Genomic DNA, 14844 nt, shown 5'->3' with positions numbered 1-14844 from the left:
CCCCCCCCCCCCCAAAAAAAAAAAAAACCCGCTGGTGCTGTCAACAAACAACACAAATCGTCAAGTCCACCAAAGTCACGGTAGACGGTTTTTTTTCTTTTTTCTTCTTTTTTTTTTTTTTTTTTTGGTGGGAGTCCTCCACCACCACAAATTTCGTTGGCCCTTCTTGTCATCCCGTCGGCAAGGCGGCGCGGCAGGGAGGACGGAGAACGCCGGCGCATCGAACTAACAAGTGAACATGGCAGAAAAGAGACGAGCCAACAATAATCACACAAAAAAAGAGAAAAAAAAGAGAAAGCGTGTGTCTACGTTGCGTGTTTTTGCCCACAGCACAACATCGCACAGCAACAACAACAAAAAAAAAAAAAGGAGAAGAAGAAAGGCCCCATTTTCTTTACGGTACATGCTGTATATATATATATGTATATATATACAAACATGCCAGCATCTGGACACCAATCAATGGGGGTGCCACGGCAATGCGGTAAATAAAAAGGGGGGTGAAATCGTTCTTCACACACACACACACACACATACACATACATATACACGTACCATTCAAAAGGGAAACAAACAGACAAAAAAGTTGTTTTCTTTTTTTTTTTTTTTTTGAGTGTCAAGTCGTCCTACTTTTCTTTTTGCTCCCTTAACCTCCAGCCCCTATTGGGCTCAAGGCAAAAAAGCATCCCACATACACACACAGAGAGAAAGAGAGAGAGAGAGAGCACAAGCAAAAAAAAAAAAAAAAAAGTTTAGATATCTCCCCAGTAGCATCATCGTTCCATCATCGCGATATTCACAGCCGTCCACCCGAAACACCCAACGGTATTGGCGGGGTGTCAGGTGGAAACGGGTCCATTGACGGCGAAAGAAGGAAATGTCAGCCCAGGAGGTACAAATGTATCCGAATTGGGATGTTGCCAAATCCTCGTGGCATCCTCCTCGTCCTCCTTCATGGAGCGGGCCCACAGCCAAACGAGAATAACGCGCACCGTCCACAAAATAATGGCCAGCACCAAAAGATGCACCACAGTGTAACTTCGCACAGCATCCTTCAGGCGACAATGGCCATACACCTCACAGCAGTGCGTAAAACCATCGTTAAAGTTGTCTTGCCACGTTAACTGACAGTTCTTATTCTCGCGGGGATGAGTTTTGAAGTATTCGCTGCGATATACAACGAAGGAAGAGCACCCGTCGCTGCTGCCATTACTTTTATTCTCCACGTATTTCGTCAGATCCCTCTTAGATATGATTTCAGCATCAAGATCTTTCAGGCAGTAAAAGAGTTTTGGACTGTAACACTGACTCACCTCAAAGTGGGCTCCTGCGCCCCGCAACAAGTAAGGTTCCACCGCGCTGCTAATAACGTAACAATAAAACACAAATGACACTGCAAATATTACTGAAAAGAAGGAAAGAAACCACATTGAACGACGTCGAAGCATCACCAGGTAAAGCATGGCCGTCGCACAGGAGAGTACCGCAACTGTCAGTCCTATCATTTGCTCCAGATCGCTGTCTAACATGTAGACCACAGTAAAAGCGCTGCTAATCGTGCTAAAGATATCAAGTTGAACAAAGGATTCTATAAACATTTTTCGCCTGTGACGTCTCAGTAAAACGGACCGAGTGATACCCTTCATAAACGTTCGCCATCCAAACGACATATGCACCCATGGGTACGTGCCACAGGAGGCCAAAAATAAGAAGGCACTCACACCAAATAGGAATTGAATGTATAGAAACACCTGCCCCGAAAGCCTGTCGATGCTCGTAAAAAACACAAAATGAATGGTACGACAAAAATGAAGCAGCACGGTGATAAAGTGACATACCAACAAACCAGAGTTCTCATATCGTACGGCCCGGATAGAAAAGCAGACTGCCAGTAATACATTGAAAAGAAAAAAGGCAATGCTAAAGGAGATTTCTGGCGTGAAAATGCCGGGCACAATAATCCCACGGCATGCCGAGTCATCACTTACGCGAGTGACGGGTTTATCCCACAGGCATATCAAAATAAGAGATAATGCGAGTACCACAAGTGTGCTGGCGATATAATTCATAATGCAAAAAAGCTTCGAGGCCACAGGAAGATTCCCCACAAAAACATTCATAAAGTTAAATGAACGAATCACTGCCCCACAAGGCTTACATTGAAGGCCAGAGTGTCGCCCTGTATACTCCTCCTCCTCCTCCTCCCGCTGGCCAACATTTCGATACGCTAACAACGATGTCGTCCTCAAATCCATGCCTCCTGAAAAACACGAAAAGACCCCGCAACATCTGCAGCAAAGGCCACTTTCATCTTCAGCATCAATCCTATTATCCTCATGGCTGCCCTCATTGTCAGGGTGTTCCCGAAGTCTCATTAATTCATAACGGACCTCTTTTTTCGCGGAGTCCACATCTTCATTGTTTCTATTACTCAGTAAAGCAAATGACCGATCACTGTTTGGATTATTCGACACGATATCATCTCCCTTAGTAGAATGATTCCTGCTCATCCGTTGCCCAGAGTTCCCTGTTACAGAGGTGCCAACACTCTCACGCAGGGGAGTATATCGCCCCCCAAAATCATTTACAGCATGCGCATATCGTGATGCACCAAAAGAAACGCCTGATGCATTTAAATCGATCGGCTCTGCCGCCTGTGTTGCTACAGAAGTAATTCGCATAGGCTCCCCTTGAGTGTCTGTCAGGCTTTTACTTCTGCCCTCTACGGCAATCGCGCTAGAGAATACGGCCATTCCCCCTTCTTCCTCAGCTGTTGGTGAGAAGGCAATCACTTCCAGAGGCGGTGACTTTCGCAGACTCTCCTGTGCATTCAGCGTAAATAAGAAAGCTGCCGCGCTGGCCCTCAGTGACGTTGGGGTGCCCAAACGTGTAAAGGAGTTCGTGGAAGATTCCGTTCTATTTTTTACACTGGGACTCCCCAGCTGTAGGGTCGGGCTCCGTAGACAAAACGGGCAGTCCTTCTGAATGGTGCCCCACTTCATGCGCAAGCGAGCCTCACTGTCCACGTGACCTGCTCCTACTGAATTTGTCGTGAGAGTAGAGAATCTTGCGGGGACGCTTGTGCTGCGCGACTGCGACCATTCACTCATTTTGCGCACATCCGGCCCCGTCAGGGGCGTCCCATCATACTCCTGCAGCAGCCGTGCGACCTCAGCCTCCGGAACACTCCGTGGGGCGACAACGTCCTTCTCGGCAGCGACCTTCGTGGATTCTTGCGGAGACAGGTTGCCCCCCTGCTCTTCCTCCTGCCTCCGTTCGCCGCCACCACCCCCCGGCATACCGGAATGACAACGCGGGGGGCACAATACAAAAAACCACCAAAACTAACGACGGGTGGGGCAGTTGCTACTCAGCCACAGTCCGCACGGAAGTTTGTACACACCTGCAGCAAAACAACCCTCAAATGACTGAACACTTTGGGAGTGCTTGCAACACTAAAAGGAAAAAAAAAAAAAAGGTAGCATAAAGCGGGGAGAGAGAATGTGGATAGAGAAAAACAAGTAGGGTTGCACAGAGACAGAAAGCATTGCTGATCGCCGTGCACATACGTACAAACACACGCAAAAACACCAAAACAAGACGGAATACAAACAAAAGAGAGAAGTATTCAAGGCTAAATGGGGAATCCAACGGGGATGATTCCCCTCAACGACGGCACACTACAAGAACAAACTCATCATCATTTCAATGGAAAAACTTTTTAAAAAGTTTTTTCATTCTTATTATTATTATTATTTTCTTTGGTTTGCATCGCGAAATAGTACAATAAAAAGGAAAAAAGAAAAAAGATGTAGAAGGCCCATCTCACACTCACACCACACCACAAAGGGTGGCATCCTTTCCCTGTCAGTACAGTTATATATATTTCCGTATACATCCCTCTTAATCCCCATGTTGCACAGCGAATAATTGAGTATCAGATGGTATTGATGGCTTAGGTGGCACCACCGTCGAGGGCAACGCTTCACCTGTTAAAATGTTGTATCCATGAGGATGAGTCTTTTCGCGTAGGCGTTGTTGCCGTGCAAAGTAACGATGCTTTTCTAATTCATGCTTGTACTCGTAGTGGCGGCGTGCATCCTCTGTCCTATACTGTTGCGTAATTGTATCACGTCCGTCACCGGGCTCATTTCGAATGCACAAGCCGGCTAACTGCGCCTTATGACGCTGCTCCCTCTGAAACTCGTCCTCTCTCCGCTGCGCCAAATTGGCTTCGCGCTCGCAATGGCGTCTTCGGCGCACCTCAACAACGCGTTGCCGACGCTCAGCCCCCAATTCTCGCTCGTGGCGCAATTCCTCTGCTGCTGTGAGGCGCGGGTGCAGGCGGTGGCTATCGTCGATGTATCCCTCACTCCCACGGAGCTGCACAACCGGGTGGCTGTAGCCTGGGTAGTGCTGCAGGACGTCCGCCTCGTGCCGCCGCAGCCCGCGCCGGCCAACAGGCTTCAAATACAGCGGAGGCTCTGAGCCAAATATCATGTTTTTTGTGTTTGCTTTCTTGTTTCCTCCTTCAATGCCTCCGCCTGCCGCGGTGGTCCAAGCCGCAGAACGGTGATGGCAACAGAACGCAACGTCCCTTTCGCCCCTTCACCGCCCGGCACTTATGTGTGTGTGTTTCTATTTTGTTGATGTTGTTTTTCTCCTTCTTCTTTCTACGGTGCAGGGAAAGATAACAAGGCCGGACCTCTCCCCCACCGCACGGAAACAGACAAAAGGAGAGGGAAAAAGAGAAAAAGATTGCAAAAGGGAGTCGAATAAAAAGAATGGTGGACAATAATACACAGACACAATAGAAAAAGTGAGAGAAAAAGAGAGAAAAAGATACAACAGAAGTAAATGCAACTAAAAAAAAAGCAACAGTAAGAACACGTTACTAGAGTCGTAGCGATGTCCTTTTTTTTTTTTTTTTCCTTGGTGGTGGTAGTTGTATTCGTTTTTTTGATTTTCTTTCTTTCTCTCTCTTTCTCTCTTCTTCTCTTTTCTTTCTTTCTTTCATTTTTTTTTTTCTTGTTGTTGTCTTTTCCTCCCTCATTCTCAAATACTCTCCAGAATGCACAGATGCATCAAAACCCCGGTGATGACGCACAATCCCGGTCCTGATTTGCCCTCAGACGTGCTTGGTTCGCCACGCGTTGGGCCTCATCCTCGTCCCCAGGGCTTGGGATATCGTTGAGGGACTCTAGCTCCCGCAGAAGCACATGCTCAGCGTCATCCTCCGACGGGGACGAAATCGCATCTGTCACCGTCATCTTCATTTCACCCGTGCCCGTCGTGGTGCAGGTCCGTTCCGGCTCGACAGCTTTCATGCCCCCCATTCTCGGTGATGTGAGTTTTTCCTCAGCCCGAAGCACTGCGTCCGTTCGGACAGGCCGCGGCTTCGGCGGAGGTGTGCCCCCCACACCGTCAGTTTCGTTTCTTTTCGCCGTTGCCTTACCGTCATACCGCCTGCTTTGCACGTTTGAGGTTGGTATCGGGCGCAAAAGCTCCGCTGGCTCACATGGCAGCGGTGCCTCGTGGAAGAACACGTGGTTGAGGGCATCACGGGCCGAGAGACGGTCCAGAGGATTCCAGCGAAAGATGCACTGCAGCAAGTCCAGTCCACTCGCAGGCAGAGTCGACGCACCGGCGTGGTGCGACTTCGCAAATACGCGAGAAAGATTGTTCTCACGGTTATACTTGGTGAGGGACCGCATGATGCGCAGGAGCTCTGGCATCTTGTACAGCCCGCTGAATGTCTCCTCCGTCGGTATGCCGATGATGTCGCAGATGGCGGCAAAATGCTTCACCTCCTCCTCGGCTCGAAACAGCGGCATCTTGAGGAACAACTCTGCCATGATGCACCCCAGTGACCATACATCCATCTTGTGGGAGTAGTCCCGAACACCAAAGTGTAACTCCGGTGCACGATACATGAGCGTGACGACGTTCGCAGTGAGCTCCTCCCCCTCACGATAAAGGCGTCCCAACCCAAAGTCACAAAGCTTCACAACCCCTTCATGGCTAATGAGAATATTAGAGGTTTTGATGTCTCTGTGCAAAATACGATGATCATGGAGAAAGTTTAATGCTCGAAACAGTTGTTGCATAATACATTTCACTCGAGATAAAAAATTGTTTGGCGCATCAGGATGTGTATTGTAGGAGCTTAAATGCATATAAACCCCCTTTTCATTGTGAAGAGAAAGAAAAGACTTGAGATCATAAGGACAATAGTCCATAACCAAATACACATCCTTTACATGACTTCTACTTCGCTCTCCCCTTAACACCCCATCCGCGCCTGACTTCTCTTGATTTTGGGTGGCAACGTTACCGTTCGGCGCCACCCCCTTCACACCTTGGAGAAACTCTCCGGCAACATCCGGATGGGATCTCTTGATGTTGTTTTCCGCCCCCACACCATCACCACCCGCATCCCCACGCGAGTGTCCTGTCCCACCAAGCCGCTTATCGAGAATCACCACCTCCCGGGCCCTCACAATGTTTGGATGGCGCATGCGAAGAAGAAGATCAAACTCTCTCAGGAGATACGGTGGAAATCCGACTTGTGAGTCGACAAGCCACTGTTCCTTCACCTGCTTGAGAGCGTACTTCTTTACCATCCGTTTCACCTCCTGGTCGTGGTGAGGAACCTCAGATGCAGCCCTAATGGCGCTGATTACCACACCATACACCCCTTGCGCAATACGGGCCTTTGGGATGTATTCGTTTACCGAGCGGCAGGGTAAGCACTGCTTTCCCGTGACCAAAATACACCTTTTTTTGTCATCACGTGAGCCGACGCCAATGCCAGCTCCAATACTCGCCTTTGAGTGCTCTAATTGTGCTTGTCCTTTGACAAGCCCATTTGTTTCCTCCAACTCATCATTGTTACTGAAACACCTTCCATCTATCTCAGGCAAGAAGTAAGAAACCACATTGGAAAAAGAAGTATCAAAAGGGGGATTAGTTACTACCTTCTTCTCATTGTCGCAACCCTCTCTCACCATAGGTTGTTCCGGGTCAATTTGGCGCGGTGATGCCTGCTCTTCACCGCCTCCCTCTCCCTCCCTTGATGCATGCTGCTGCTGCGGTTGGTGCTTCTGGAAGCCACAGTGTTGTTGAGGCTCTTCTGCAGGCTCCTCATTGTCAGGAGAACGAGCCCGCTTCCGTCGTGCCTTGTCCCCAAGTGCCTGCAAAGTAACCCAAAAAAGACTTAACGCGTGCCCCGTCGTGAAGCGCGCGCACAGTGGGTCCCTCACAGTGTCCCTGTAGTTCACCACCGCCCCATGTGGCGACACAAAAGGTGGCGGTAAATTTGCCACCGGGACCGAAGAAACTGTTTTGCTTGATACCGCCGATGACAGAAGCGGAGATGTCACCGACGACACCGCCGTCGCCGCGGACGCCACTGTCGTTTTTGAGCCGGTGGCCGCATCTTCTGTCGCCACCTTCCGCGACCTTAACTCCTTGATGCGATTCCGAAAGTGTTCCGCCATTTGTCTCCTGTTTGTTCGTCCCCCTTCCTCTTACTCTTCCTCTTTCCCTAACGGCCCAATGCTGCTGATTCTAGCGCTGACACTCCGCGGCCTCTCCCTTCCCGTTTTCCCTCCTTTCTTCCTCCCTATCTCCTCCTCCATAAAGCACGCAATCAAGAATAATAATAAAAAAAGGGATATGGAAGAAAATACAACAACAAAGAAAAAAATCCGGCTGGGCAAAAGGTTTTTTGTTTGTTTGTTTGCTTGTTTATGTGTGTTGTGCGCGCTCTTCACTCTCGCACCCTCCCATTTTCACAGCTCCATTCTTTTTTCTTTTCTTTTTTTTTCCTTCATTTCTGTACATCGCGCACCCTCGCCCGGGATGTAATTACATCATTTGCCTCCGTTGACACAAGTCGTTGCCGCCCGCACGGAAATTCTTACCACAGAGTCAAAAATAATAAATAAATAAATAACAGAAATGTCCATCTCAGAGACTCACTTGCCGCTTGTGGTGGAAAAGGGCATCCGCCAACACAGTCACAGGGTCCTCAGGGCGCATCCGCACAACCTCCGCCATCAGCGGCGTCAGACTAGGCATCACATATCGCATCAAGTACACATCCACCGGAATAGAGTCAATGCCAACAATGGACGCCAACTCCTCCTTTGCCTGGTAAAATCGCAACGCACGCCGCTCATTCTCCAAAAAGTCGTCCTCCAATTTTTGTGCGGCCGCGGCAAATAATTTATCCGAGGCACTCAATTTTTCTAATTTTTCCCTCTCCGACGCGAGCTCCTGTACCCGACTTTTGTTCGCCTCCGCCTCTGCCCGCATGGAATCTATCACAGAGCCACAGCTGTCAAGACCAATGTTTTTAAGAATCTCAGACCGGATAAAGGTGCAGTAGGCTCTCATGCCAGAGATCTCCTCATGGTTAAAAAACTTTGGCAACACGGCTTGAGGAAAGGTAGAAAATACCGGTACGAATAGAACGCATGCCTTTCGGGGCACCTTTTCTCTCAATTCACCTCCTTCCGTAGCCACAGCAACATCTCCATCTTCATCCACCCTCTCTGCCACCACGGTTTGAAACCAGCAAATAAGCGATTCCGTCGGTGGGGCACCAGGACGGTTATGTGTCATATAACGCGTGAACTGCTCGGAAAAATCCGGCGTCGTATCACCAGGAGTCGCAGTGGCAATTGCAGCATATATTTGTGACCGAAGGGTAACCTCATTGCCTGTCAGAGCAATAAAGCAATCTGGGAAAAAGGTATCATGTGTGGGAACAAGAACTTCCTCAGCGGACGCAAATCTCCGCCCCGTCATCAATTCCATTATCTCTTGTTTCCGATCCTCCTCAAGATCTGCAAGAACAGGCAATGGGAAATTTGCATCAAGCAGCGGCTGTGGTACGGCCTCCTCGTCACGGACCTTCTGCAACTTCGGCCGCTGCATCTCCTTTTGTTCCTCAGTGTCGGCTAGAAACGTCAACCAGGCCTGACGCACCGTCTCTGGAAATGCCTCCAGGATGTATCCCTGATTCTTGCAGTCCTCCTGCCGCAGCCGCCAGCGAACCATCACAGCCATCACCTCATCAAAGTAACGAATCGTCGGCGGGGGTTCCTCTGTAACATCTTTTTTGACATCCTTCTTTTGCTCCCGTCTCTTCTTCCTATTCATGTATTCCTCCTCATCATCATATTCGTCGTATTCCTCTTCCTCCTCGCCCTCTTCCTCTTCATCAGCGCTTTTGGGTCGCCGCGGGAACTCCCCATTCAAAAGACGCAGTGATAACAGTTGTGTGGCGAAGCGATACTCCTCTCGAAGTGTCGCAATTCGACGTCGTTCAGCCTCGTCCACCTGCTGCGCCATGGCGGCTGCCTTCTCATCCACCTCCTCCTCATCATCGGCGTTGTAGTGGGAATCGTCCTCCTCTTCCTCCTCTTCATCCTCCGGTACACGCAGCAACATCGCCTCGGTGATGGCGGCGCGTATACGCTCTGCAGGGTCCAAATCCTGCGCGGCGGGTGTTCCTTCTTCTCCCTTTTCTTCCTCTTCTTCTGCCCCTTCTTCTCCCTCTTCTTCTCCCTCTTCCTCCTCCTCCTCTTCCTCTCCCTCCTCTCCCTCCTCTCCTTCCTCTCCTTCCTCCTCCCTGGCTTTTCTTCGCGCCTCTTTGGCCCTTTCTTTCTCGCGGCGTCGGCGTTCTTCGCGTGCCGTGTGTCTCCGCAGCTGTCGCAACACAAGAATACCAATTAACTCCTCTCGCAGAGATCTCACATGCTCCTCGTAAGCCGCCGTCACATTTGCCAACGTCAGGTGGGGAATATTAAATAGTTCCGCAAGTACGCCGGCGACTTCCCCTACTTTGCTCAAAGGTGGGCCAGAGAGAACAAGACGCATCGGACGCAACTGCCGTGCGGCCTTGAACTCCTGCACAATTTTGTCAACATTCGCAAAGAACCCCCCAAGTGAAACCCATTCCTCCTCCTCGAGAAGCGCAAGTACGGCACCGGGCTCACAGCGCATGTCAACCGCACTGAACCAGTTTGCCAGGCCATGCGGTGGAGCGATCGTGAGACTCGCCCCTACTTTAGAGGCCGCTTCCGGCCTTAGCGCGTGGTTTGTGTCATCATCGTTTTCAATTTCTTGTACCCCCAAACCCAGCCGCAGCAGTTTCTCTCGCTGCGAAATTTCCTTAATTCTTAACATTTCCTCTTTTTCTTCATCCAAAACTTGTGCCTCCCGCATCCCCAGCCCCACCAGGACGTCATGCTCATGCTGGATCTCTTCTGCTAATTCATTTTCTTTCACATCCGCCTCTCTTCCGCCTTTTTTTTGATTACCTGGTATCACAACCTGATTCTTACGGTCAATTTCCGGCGCCGTAACCGACACCACGCCACCAATAAAGTCCTTTATGCCCTGCAAAATATCGCTCTGTGTGTTGTTGCCCTGATCCACGGCAAACATGTAACGATCTTCAAGTGTATCGTACGAGGAGCCGACAAGGTAGATGATCCGCGCAAGATCTTTTACATGTATGGTGGGGATGTAGTTTGATCCATCCCCATACTGAAGCATCTCCTGATGTCTCCACGCTGCGTTAAAATGGGACACAAGAAGGTCTTCGCCACGACCGTACGGCAATCCGGCCCACAGCACATATGTGTGTAATGTCTCCGAGTTTGCATGCTTCACCGCATGCTCAAGGTCCTTCCAGAGATGGTAACGGAGATCGGGGTAGCGCTGACGGTAATCCTCCTCCGTCCATACCTTTTGTTCCATTTCTTCCTCTTCCTCCTCTTCTTCCTCCTCTTCCTCCTCGATTACATCATCCTCGTAACGTTGGGCGCGAGCCGCCTCCCGTTCTGCACGGCGAGCGGCACGTCGTAACTCACGCTCGTGTGCATCGGTCTGTGTCCATGTAAATACATTGGACACAAGCACAAAAGTCTTTTCCACCTCGTAGTGTGTCCCACGAAGCACTTTGATAGCGCAGTCCGCCTCGAACGCGTCCTCTTCAAGGATGGCGATAATAATGTCGTACGTCAGCACCCGGACGCGAAACTGCTCATCACTAATATCGCCATGTCGCGGCATCACCGAGTTGAGAAATGGCCGCATGTCTGGTGGGACGTCTAGCCGCACCGAACTCGTAGAGGCGGTTGCACAATGAGGCTTCATCTTGCCTGCAGAGTCCAATCCATCGGTTCTGAGAGACTCCTTCGCCTCCGGATTCTCTCGAGTGGATTGGAAATGGTACAGCGTGCCATCAACCAGGTACTCTTTGGCGTCAAAAAAACAACGGCACACCTCCCTCCCAACAAAAGAGTCGACATTCAGCACTAGCACGCGCTTCATTTCAGTTAGCCAACAAAATAACTTTTATTTTTGTTTGCTTTGTTGCTGTTGTTGTCCTTTTGTAGCTTCCTCTTCCTTTTTCTCCTTTGATTCTATTATTTCCCCTTCTTCACGGAAGGGGAAGTGTGTCTGTGTGTGTCTGTGGATGCTGGAGTGACAAGCACTTCCCAGAGAGACAAGTATGCACGCAGGAGGGTATAAAAAGAGACACACGCTCTTTCTCTCTCTCTCTCTCCTTCTATGCAAAATATCCCTGCCGACTTTGTCACCCCTCTCCGGTGGTGGCTAAAAAAAAAAAAAAAAAAAAATCCCTTACATGAAAAGAAATCCAAAACAACATTAGAAAAATAATAATAATAATAATAATAAGAGAGATGTTTAGATTTGCAGAATACAACGTGACTAAACAAATGCAGCTAGTGAGCATATGCACTTCCATTCGTTTTTTTCTTTTGCAAAATCACCTTGTTGTTGTTGTTTTCCACATAACTCCCACGACATCACCCGTGTGTCACCGCATTTCCACGCAAACATACACAAATAAACAAAGAGAGAAAAAGAGAAAGGAAGCGAGACAGACATAAATTCAACGCGTGCATACGTCATATATATGTAAATATGTGCTTCAGTTGCCACCACTTCTTCGCCGTCGTGGCGGCCAGCAATTCACTCCTGCTCCGTTGCTTCTCAATTTGATCGAGTGGCATGTTCCTTCGCATTGGCCTTAACTGCCCTACTTCTGGCTTCTCCGGTGGGGTACATCACTTTTTCCGTGATGCGGGATTTGCCGGAGAGGCTGTTGGACTTTCCGGTGGCTGTGCAGCCCTTGCCCCGGGGTGGCCCCCTTTTCCCGGCGACCGCTCACGACTCTTCTTTTTTGTTTCGGAGGATTTGCGACTGCTCGACTCCTCAGGCTTCTGGTGGGATTCAGGGCTTTCTGACGCTGCCTGTTCTTCTCCCTCACCGCCCGGTCGGCGTCGACGGTCCCGCGTTGTCACCTGCATCTCGTCCGCATTCTCCAGCAGCTCGTTGCGCCGCCTTCGTGCCTTACCCACAGCCTCCAGTGCCGCAGGATCAGGAGCGGGCAATCCACTTTCGCCGACTTCGGCGGCATCCAACATGTCAGATGTCAGCTGCACAAGCAGCATGTCCGGGTTCCATGCCACATCCTCGTCATCTAGCTGCTGCGAGAGGCTGGCGGTGAGTGCGGAGATGTCCAATTCGTGGTGAACGGCACTCAGAAAATCGCTCCACACATTTGATAGGTCTAATTCAGCAAGTTTCGGCATGGTAGCGACGTAACCAACAGGGGCTTCGGCAACACGTTTGACAAGCTTCTCTTTTTCCTCTGCCGCCTTTTTAGCGGCTTGTTCACGTGTCTGCTCGTCCACACCGTCCTCAAGGCTACGAAGGTCATCCTTGTGCACCACCACGTCCAAATATCGCTTGCTATCAAATGCAGCGGCATTCGTTTCTTGTGGGGTCGCAGAATCAACACTGCCGTCTTTCTTGCTTTGCCCCTCCCCCGCCCGCCGACCAAACTTGGGCGGCATCTCCCTCCGTCACTCTTTGCAATCTACGTATTATCCAGTTCTCTGTTTATCTCTTCTCTTCTCTTCCGGTGAGCAGGGCTTCTTTGAGTCACTCAGCCTCACCCTCTTCTTTTTTTTTTTCCTTTGTGTGTCTATGTGTATGTGTATGTGTATGTGTGTGTGTGTGTGTGTGTGTGTGCTTCTCTGTGTAAATATATATTTTAAGGAAAAAAAAAGGGTCAGCCCGTAAAAAATAAACGAAATCGTGGCCTCCGTGGAGAGGACAAAAGGATTAAACGAAAGAGCAGTAGTTTTACTTACCCGTCGCTGATTGTTTGTTTGCCTTCATGCATGCAGGTGCGGGGTAGCGCTCCTCTGTTACTTCCCATCGGCGAAGTGAGTAGACATTTAACAAAAAGAAAATGAAAAGAAAAAGAAAGAAAAGGGTGTCGTGACCACCTGCCCACCCTCCATGCGTGGGTGTTGTGCTGTGTGGCCTTCTCCCACTCTCTCTCTATCGCTCCTCTCTTATCTCTTTCCCTTCAGTTCTTTGAGTTTCTTAAGACGTCTTCACCCCCTCCTGATGCCTCCTCGTCGCACGCTTGCAGGTCACACACTCACCTCCCATTCAGACGGCATGCCCAACAGACACAGACCCTTTACATGCACAGACAGGAAGAACGCATGTCTGCTCAGAGTCCACGCTTTTCTCTCACAAATAAACAAACCGGATTTCTTTGATTGACGCTTCTTCTTGTTCCTTTTTTTTTTTTTCCTTTTCCTTTTCATTTCCTTCTTTTTTTCTCTCGCCCTTTTTTTTGTCTCCCACTTCACGGAGTCGTGTGTGCCTCCTCATTTTAGCGCTTCCGCTTCGCTCCGGCCACCTTCGCCCGTGGCGCCTTCTCGAAGTTCGCCGGCTGCCCCTTCGTCTTCCCCTCCCCGTCCCCATTGTTCTCGCTGGCACCGAGCACATTGACGGAGATAACATGTACGCCGCGAAGCAACACAAGCCCTAGGCTGCGCTGTGGACTAATGCCTGCCTCCTTCATCTTCTTCGTCTCCTCACGACTCTCCGTGGCGTCACCCAACACAACGTTCATGTGGCGATCGTAGACGAGAAGTTTACCCGTCAGTTCCCTGCCATCAATTAGCACAATCCGCAGGGTGCGGTTAATGTTGTGAAGCATGCTCTCGCGGCCCATTGCTGTAAAAAAAAAACACTTCTGCGTGACGGTGGTGACAACAAGGACAACAGCGGCGGCAGCACTCACTAGCAATGCTAAAAAAAAAATAAGAATAAGAATAAGAACAATGGTCAACAAGAAAAAGCACAAGCGGCGCGTCATGTCAACTTGGATCTCCGCTCTCTTCCTGCTGCTTTATTTTGAAGATCACAAGGCAAACACAAGCAACAACAAAACAGGACGGCGCAGACAAATACACACGCCGTATTCCTACCAAACTTCGCATACATAAGTACACACCGATACCTGTTTGCACACATGTATGCAATCATGTACGTGTCTGGGTGAATGTTTCCTTCCCTTTTTTTTTTCTTTCGCCTCATTTCCCGCCTTGTCAATTAAAATTCGCGATGCGCACACACGTACACAGTCAATTTGCCTTAATGTTTGATTATTTTTTTTTTTCTTTTCGGTTTACACGAGACCCACTTATTACAATTTCATAACATTCTCTTCTTCACAAACACCCAAACACACACAAAGTCACATGTATGCGCTCTATTCTCTCTCTTCGTTTGCTTCTCTCTACCCACAACGGAATTATGTGTTGTTGTTGCAGCAGCAGCAGCAGCAGCAGCAGCCGTAAATCTCCGCCTTCTCATCATCCCCTTTTTGGCCACTCCCTCAGAGGCGCCGTTTTGAGTGGAAATTTATATCACCAGCTGCATACGCATAAAAGACATGAGAGAGATTAAACCAACGTGGCGCAGGCAACACAA

The 14844-nt window shown here is 49.5% G+C and overlaps 6 protein-coding genes across 6 annotated transcripts, besides 23 other annotated features; all 6 read right to left on the bottom strand.

The window, feature by feature from the left end:
• Nucleotides 1–8893: a sequence feature (heterozygous, non-Esmeraldo-like haplotype).
• Nucleotides 89–126: a microsatellite.
• Nucleotides 410–433: a microsatellite.
• Nucleotides 515–551: a microsatellite.
• Nucleotides 702–725: a microsatellite.
• Nucleotides 840–3299, bottom strand: Tc00.1047053507209.60 (hypothetical protein, conserved; the record flags this gene model as incomplete). Its single annotated transcript, XM_803019.1, has 1 exon — nt 840–3299. The coding sequence occupies one exon, from the start codon at nt 3297–3299 to the stop codon at nt 840–842; it is 2460 nt and encodes an 819-aa protein (XP_808112.1).
• On the bottom strand, nt 3904–4500 carry Tc00.1047053507209.50 (hypothetical protein, conserved; the record flags this gene model as incomplete). Its single annotated transcript, XM_803018.1, has 1 exon — nt 3904–4500. The coding sequence occupies one exon, from the start codon at nt 4498–4500 to the stop codon at nt 3904–3906; it is 597 nt and encodes a 198-aa protein (XP_808111.1).
• Nucleotides 4965–5030: a sequence feature (GA-rich).
• Nucleotides 5085–7499, bottom strand: Tc00.1047053507209.40 (protein kinase, putative; the record flags this gene model as incomplete). Its single annotated transcript, XM_803017.1, has 1 exon — nt 5085–7499. The coding sequence occupies one exon, from the start codon at nt 7497–7499 to the stop codon at nt 5085–5087; it is 2415 nt and encodes an 804-aa protein (XP_808110.1).
• Nucleotides 7729–7751: a microsatellite.
• Nucleotides 7935–7957: a sequence feature (AT_rich).
• On the bottom strand, nt 7972–11349 carry Tc00.1047053507209.30 (hypothetical protein, conserved; the record flags this gene model as incomplete). Its single annotated transcript, XM_803016.1, has 1 exon — nt 7972–11349. The coding sequence occupies one exon, from the start codon at nt 11347–11349 to the stop codon at nt 7972–7974; it is 3378 nt and encodes a 1125-aa protein (XP_808109.1).
• Nucleotides 8894–9555: a sequence feature (areas merged during assembly that could not be assigned to a particular haplotype. This can correspond to areas where the two haplotypes were merged or to regions with more than two copies in the genome that were merged during assembly.).
• Nucleotides 9134–9231: a sequence feature (GA-rich).
• Nucleotides 9522–9639: a sequence feature (GA-rich).
• Nucleotides 9556–9639: a sequence feature (areas merged during assembly that could not be assigned to a particular haplotype. This can correspond to areas where the two haplotypes were merged or to regions with more than two copies in the genome that were merged during assembly.).
• Nucleotides 9640–9724: a sequence feature (areas merged during assembly that could not be assigned to a particular haplotype. This can correspond to areas where the two haplotypes were merged or to regions with more than two copies in the genome that were merged during assembly.).
• Nucleotides 9725–10803: a sequence feature (heterozygous, non-Esmeraldo-like haplotype).
• Nucleotides 10775–10812: a microsatellite.
• Nucleotides 10804–12307: a sequence feature (haploid, non-Esmeraldo-like haplotype).
• Nucleotides 11637–11657: a microsatellite.
• Nucleotides 11696–11718: a microsatellite.
• Tc00.1047053507209.20 (hypothetical protein, conserved) lies at nt 12111–12902 on the bottom strand (the record flags this gene model as incomplete). The annotated part of the gene is made up of 1 exon (XM_803015.1): nt 12111–12902. One exon carries the CDS (start codon nt 12900–12902, stop codon nt 12111–12113), a length of 792 nt encoding a protein of 263 aa, XP_808108.1.
• Nucleotides 12308–14844: a sequence feature (haploid, Esmeraldo-like haplotype).
• Nucleotides 13027–13080: a microsatellite.
• Nucleotides 13296–13326: a microsatellite.
• Nucleotides 13629–13713: a sequence feature (GA-rich).
• On the bottom strand, nt 13739–14083 carry Tc00.1047053507209.10 (small nuclear ribonucleoprotein protein, putative; the record flags this gene model as incomplete). The annotated part of the gene is made up of 1 exon (XM_803014.1): nt 13739–14083. One exon carries the CDS (start codon nt 14081–14083, stop codon nt 13739–13741), a length of 345 nt encoding a protein of 114 aa, XP_808107.1.
• Nucleotides 14681–14706: a microsatellite.

This window comes from Trypanosoma cruzi, genomic scaffold (assembly GCF_000209065.1).
Source record: "Trypanosoma cruzi strain CL Brener 1047053512861 genomic scaffold, whole genome shotgun sequence".
NCBI classification, from domain to species: Eukaryota; Euglenozoa; class Kinetoplastea; order Trypanosomatida; family Trypanosomatidae; genus Trypanosoma; species Trypanosoma cruzi.
Note: the sequence above shows the minus strand (reverse complement) of the source record. Positions and strands in the feature narration are given on the sequence as shown.